Raw genomic sequence first — 6,818 nt, 5'->3', positions numbered from 1 at the left:
ATATATATATATATATATTCTTATCTCTCTGATGATTGATTTTTTAGTTTAACGTTGTTTGGATAGAAATGAGAGAATAGTGAGATTGGTCAGATCGATTTAGAATTATCGAAGGCTAAACGAAGTATTAGAAACATAGAAATAATAGAATTAATTTCACAAAATAAAACTTGAAAACTTATAATCCAAATCTCAACTTAATTACTTAGTTTTTTTTTTTATCAGTTTCTTAAAATCTCTAATCTCATAAACGTTGAGGAAATCACAAAGCAAAACGTTTGAAATTTGCATATGCTTAGCATGTTAAACTGATTCGTCAAAGTCAATCACTTTGAAATTTATTTTTTTTCAAAATCCCTGATTTTTCACGAATGAATAAAATTAAATTTACTTATTGTTCCACTGCTATACTTACTTAAACACTTCAAATTTATATTGGATAGACAGAGCTCTAACTACGCTCGTTAATATAATCCCAATAACGATCATTTATCCAATTTTTATGCTTGTTTTAATCGAATACGAATTTTGACAATTTGCATTGTACCAAAAATGGCGAACGAAATTTCATCCATCTTCTCGAATGCACACACGCTCTCTATCTCTCTCTAAATAGATCACGATAGATAAAAGATGTAACATGGAAACCAACGTGTCTATTATTATTATTAAGCCAAAACAATTCATTGTTGCGGGAATCCTAAGCTGAGAAACTTTAAGGAGGGAGGAAGAAAGAGAATCGGCGTCAAATTAATCTATTCCCGCCACGACGAAACGAAGCGTGCACCGTTTGTTTACGTAACAACTAATTGCGCAAGTTTAATTCGAAACTTTCATCGGTCGGTCCTCGTCCCTCTTGCGACAGAAACGATTTCGTGTGCAACGATGACGGCGTCGCGGATGGACGCACGTGGCGAATCGAGAACCGAATTACTCGACACTTGGCTATTTGCGAAACTGAAGTCAGTTTATGAATGGCGAGGTTGAGGTTTCTTCGAGTAATTGAAGGGAACTCGAGGCAAGTCTTCGAGTATCGTGATAGTTGATCCTGTCGTTGACTTTTTCTTATGAACAAATATATTTGATTTTCCTTTTTTTCTTTTTTTAAGTGGATATATAAGCAAGATTTTATCTATATCAAAATTATAGTTTGTAAGAAAAGATGTGATAAATTTGTGTACGAAACGTTCAATAACTTGTTAAATTAATTGAAAGGTTTCCTAACGATCGAAACATTAAGATCGAGATATTAAAAAAAAAAAGCCTAAATCATGAGATATCATGATAAAATCCTTAAATATATCTATTATTGCAAATATCAGAAATTATAAACGTCGTCGACACGTTATATGATGAACAACTTGGTTGAAAAGCAATGATGAATGACGATACAATCACGCCTCACCTTTGCCCTCGCCACCTTAAATCCTTACGTCAAATTTGTTCGTCGAGAAGGTGTCCGGGATGCAAAGAATAGCAAATACAGTTATCCCGCTTCTGTCTTCGTAACGAAGATGACAACGTTGAACTCGCGCTGTTGAACGGCCCTGACCTTACCAGAAGCAGGTTCGTTGAACCGTTGAATAGAGAGATGTCAATTGATCGTACGATTACACGAAACGGTGTCGACGCGCAGGTTCTACGCCTTTCTTCGACTCCTTGAAGAAACCTTGAAGTCGAATCGATACCGTTGTTCTCTAAAGTTGATGATAAACGAAGTTGTGAAGAGGATCGATATTCTCCAGTGGAAGAATTGTGAGAGATCGGGCAAAACGCAGGATTTAACCCTTTGTTCTCCAATGGTGACTCTCAGGCACCACTGAGATTGTTGCAACTTGAACAATATTTATTTATGTTTGATTCTTTTAGAATATCGCTTCATAAATAGGTTCCTAAGCCTTTCATGTGTAATCTTACGAGCAATTATCTTATGGTAATCTTATGAGGCCATCGAATGCGAGTCTTAGTCTGGAGTTGGTGGTTCGACCGAGGGAAACAGGCCTGGAGTGCAAAGGGTTAATTTGAAGCAGGACAGAGTCTAATGGGGATGGTGATTTTTGTTGCAGGCAACGGAAGCACTCGGCCAAAAATGTCGACGGTGGGGCCGTAATTCGACGATTTTGGTAGGAAGGAAGCCGAGGGACGCGAAGAAGTGGAGGAGAAGGAAGAAATGGCGTCCACAAGCGGGCACAAGAGGAACGGCTCGAGTTCGAGCATGTTCACCCACAAGCGAACCGAGTCAGGCGGCGGTTTTATCGGCCACAAACGCTCCGAGAGCGGTCACAAACGTGCCGAGAGCATATCCAGTGCCTTTGGCCACAAACGATCCGAGAGTGGCCACAAGAGGAACGAGAGCAGCGGAGGTGGTTTCGGCCACAAAAGGTGATTTTTCGCCTTTTCTCCTAGATGAACAGAATTCCTATTCATTAATTCCTCTTTCCTTTTAATATTTTTCCTTTCTTTCATGCAAGTATCACAAAATGTCGTACTCTCTTTCGAACTCTCTTCTTTCTTTTTGTCGCTCTCCTAGGGAAGAATCTCTGTTTTCATTTCTTTTTCTCTAATATTTTTCCTTTCTTTTTTTAGAGAATATGTGCAATGTAGTTGGCTCAAGCCACATGAGATTAAACTGTTTCTATTATTTTTTAGGTTTAGTCTGATATTTCTTTTTGAGGAATCAATGTATAAGGTTTTAAAGGATCTTTTAAACTATCCTTTACTCTCCTTTGTTCAAACCTGAGACCCTTTATTCTTTTTCTTTTCCATTCTCTTCTTTTGTAATATCTTTCCTTTTCTCAAACGAGTCTTACGTACAATGGATCTTACTGTTTGTATCAGAGAATATGGTAGAAATTTTTGTTCTCTGCAAATTTTTGTTTTCAATTTGAAAATCTTAATAAGAATTTTATCAGCATGCACGTATTTCGTTAAAAGTCTATGAAAATATTATTATCCAATTTGAATTCTTTGAACAATTATTGTTTAAACTTATTTCTTTAGAATGGTTCTTTAGAAGGTAAAAGTTTTTAAGTTTGTTGGATTGTTTTAAACGATAAAGGTTTCCATCAATATTTAAATTTCTCCAGCGCCGAGAAAAGGTTATTGTTTCTTTATTATCACTTTTATTACTTTGCTTATCGGTTTATCATCAGTTTCGTTACTTTTCCCATCGAAACTTAAACACCCGCCAATCTGTAAAGTTTTCAAACTCAATTTTCTCGAAAAACGTAGCTCAGAGTGTTAAAATATCGCGCTAAATATTTCCCTTTTCTTTCTTCAATTCATTATCATAGTAAAAATCGTGATAATAGAATCGAGATGAGAAACAAATAGCATCATTACAGAATAATTAAGATCTAAAGTCACAAGATCTAAACTCTTCGTTATATTTTCATCCTCTTGAAAATCATTAAAGAAAACATCATTTTATCAATCCCTCGATTATTAAAATTGGAAAAGAATTGCACTAAAAATAAAAAAATAGAAAAAGATAATAATAAGAATCTCTTATATCAAAGTGTAACCAGATAACCATGTGCGTATCTTGCAGCTCTTCTGTGACCAGTTAATATTTAAATCGGGAGAATACCGTAGACGTTGGATATGCAATTTTCACGGAGATCTCCTCTCTGGTGAGGGCGAAAAAATTCAAATAACAGAAGGGAAGATTCTTATTACGTTAGAGAGGGTAATACGATGCTTCGAGTCGGGGGGAGGGAGCCTACGTGTAATGTTTAGATAAGTACAGGTTGACGGTGTTCAGGGGCTTCCAGAATTCTGTTTGTCTTCTCTATTCTTGTTGGATAACGAGAAATTGCGTGCACAACTGACTTCCTGTCTCTTTCGCGGAAAATTGATAAATAATTAAGACTAATAATGGATTATTAATATATTATAAAAATTTGCAAATTTGGGAAGGATATAGTTATAATATTTTTTAATCCAATCAGAAGTTTTTCAAATTAGATATCTCTAATTATTCTTGTCTCAAATGTCTCTAGAGTAAATGATCAATCAATTTATTCCTCTCGAAAATTAAAGTTTAATCTCATGATAAATGGATAGATTTATTTTCCTACATTTTTACAATTTGAGGATTTTAATAAATTCTGTATTGTAATATATACAGTGATGATGATTTCAGGATTCAACGATCGATCGAGTCATCGATAATTAAATAAGAATCGATATTTATTTTGGACCACGACACATCAAAATCCAAAAATCTTCGCTATCATTTTCATCAATTTATCCAACGAAACAAATCTCAATCAATCAATAAATGTTTCTCAATAAAACAATTAAAAATAAACAATTAATTGGAATTTCGATTGAAATTCTCGGGATGCAACCTTAATGGATTATTTTGAAATTATGGTAACCTTCGGTTACGTTTCAGGTCCGAATCTGGTAGCAATTATCATGCTGGGCATCGAAGGAACGAAAGCATGTATGCTATGACTGGTCTGTACGCTGAGAGCGCGACCACGGGAACCGATGAGACCACAGACCCATTGCAAGCAACCGGTAGCAGACTGACTCATGACACCGTCATCAGGTGTCACAGTAGAAATCCCAGTTCTGGCCTCGTGGACCATAGGTGAGTATTGCGGATTCACGCAAAACGAGACGATTTTTTCTTTTTTCTTTAAATCTTACCTAGGAATGCGTACAGGGTGCTGATATGATATAATATTCGTGGGATAACTTCTCATGTAAATTATAAATAGATTAAGAATTTCAAATATTCATTTAATATACAGAAAATACATCATATTATGTAAAACATATGTTAAATTATATTCCTATACTTTATATCACAATAGATCAGTATATTCGTGCAAAGTTGTAAATAAAAGTTCGATTTTTTGTTAAAAAAAATGTGAGAAGAAACTATAAATTTTGTCATCGAAAATCTATTCAGGAAATAGAGAAAGTCATGCCATTGAAGCTCCTTTTTGTTTTATCCCGATATCTCAATTGGTTGCCGAGATATAAGGATTCAAAGTTTCTATAATATTCGAGACGGTACAGAGATTATGAATGGTGGCGCTATCTAGTGACCTACATTTTTTCTTGGAAATACGTACGTTTTTCCAGGAATCGCATCTTTCGCTTGGCTGGAATTTGGGATAGGTCAGTGAGAGGAGTGCGAGAAAGAGAGATCCTAGTAAACGACAAGAATGGAGAGAATAAATGATTAAAAATTAGGCTTTTCTTTACACGACGATATCTCGAGAACCGGAAGTCGTATCGAGATAAACAAAAGAGAGTTTTAAAGAGAAAGATCCCACGCTTCTAATGATGTTTCGTTCATTGGCCGGAAGTAATTATCTTCGGAGTTATAGCGATTCAAATTTTCCCTGATTTCAATCGAGTTTAATCGAGTTTAAGATAAATGATTAAAAATTACCTTTCCTTTACACGACGATATCTTTGGAACCGGAAGTCGTATCGGAATAAATGAAAAAGCGTTTTAAAGGGTAAAGTCCCGCGCTTCTAATGATCTTTCATCCGTTGATCAGAAATCATTATTATCGGAGTTATAGCGGTTTAAATTTTTCTTAATTTTAATAAAAATTTCATAATCGTAAAAATTTTTAAATTACGCGATAAATATGTTTATTCGTGGAAAATCATTGCTCACGATCTTACTAATAAATATATGAACGTGTAAAAATTATACAAATTTTTAATGCTAAGAAAATACATAAATTATAAACGGAAAACAAACGATTGCAGCTTAGTTATTTTGAAATGAAAAAAATGACGTACTTGACGGATTTAAATTTCGAATAATACTGCTTCGTTTGAATAAAATAATATGTAAGAATGATTCACGAGAAGATTGCACAATTTACGTATCATTATTTTTATCATTCAATATTACATGAATTATTGATACAAACAATCGAAACCCACATTTATTATTTTTCCATTATTTCAAGAAACTTTATACAGATTGTATAAATTGTCTCTCTTATGCAGGTAGAGCGCATATATCCTACTCGTTTCACAAAATATTTTCACATTGCAAATGATGCGTTAGCATCAGAATTATCATCGTTATATAAGTAATAATCGTGCGTAACACTGAATAGGACAAATTATCGCGAAAAAGAGAAAGCGAAGCATTAAGAAGTAAGCCATGAAAATGGTTATGGGTGTTTCTTCCTGTTATGAAATCGGAAATTTTTTGCATCCGCGAATTTACATACAGAAATAGCTTCTAAACGACCGTGGTAAAAATTGTAAGGTGTGACCCTCGAAATCGTGAAAAGTGAAAGCATCGGGTTGACCGTGGCACCATTATTCGCAAAATAGATATTTTTATAACTGTTACATTTATCGTATCACATCCTCTTACGATTCCTTTCTCTCTAGATGTCCCAAGTTGTCCCAATAATTCTTTAGTATGCAGATCTATTTTTCTAGAATTTTTATTAATTTTTTTATCCTACTTATATACTTCAATGATTGTTTTATAATATTTTTGGGATGACAATCTAATATTTGTGAAACTAAGTGTAATGGGGATGTAAAAATTTGTTGGAAGAATGATATAATTAATTTTTAAATGTTTAAGAGTTAATAAGAATAAAATCTTAATCTATCTTTTAATACATTCTTTTTATACTTGTATATAAAATATTATAAATGAAAATTCCAGATATAGATAAAATTCTGTATATCAAAATTAATATTTGTAAAAGAAATATAAGTGCTAAATTTTATTTCAATATTATATATTATGAAGAAATATGAAAATCTGTGATATAATATCTTTATATCTAGTTTTTAATTCTCAATATGGTTTG

The 6,818-nt window shown here is 33.6% G+C and overlaps 1 protein-coding gene across 4 annotated transcripts in view; it reads left to right on the top strand.

The window, feature by feature from the left end:
• Positions 1-6,818, top strand: part of LOC102674330 (solute carrier organic anion transporter family member 5A1) — a 125,479-nt gene that overhangs the window by 39,521 nt on the left and 79,140 nt on the right. For all 4 annotated transcript variants that reach the window (XM_031515343.1, XM_031515340.1, XM_031515341.1 and 1 more), the window contains exons 2-3: positions 2,067-2,382; positions 4,400-4,600. In XM_031515343.1, coding sequence (XP_031371203.1) covers positions 2,171-2,382; positions 4,400-4,600 — 413 coding nt within the window. In that variant the 5' untranslated portion in view covers positions 2,067-2,170. The remainder of the gene's footprint in view (positions 1-2,066; positions 2,383-4,399; positions 4,601-6,818) is intronic.

Source organism: Apis dorsata, unplaced genomic scaffold (assembly GCF_000469605.1).
Source record: "Apis dorsata unplaced genomic scaffold, Apis dorsata 1.3 scaffold_67, whole genome shotgun sequence".
Lineage (NCBI taxonomy): Eukaryota > Metazoa > Arthropoda > Insecta > Hymenoptera > Apidae > Apis > Apis dorsata.
This window is presented reverse-complemented; position numbering and strand designations above follow the sequence as displayed.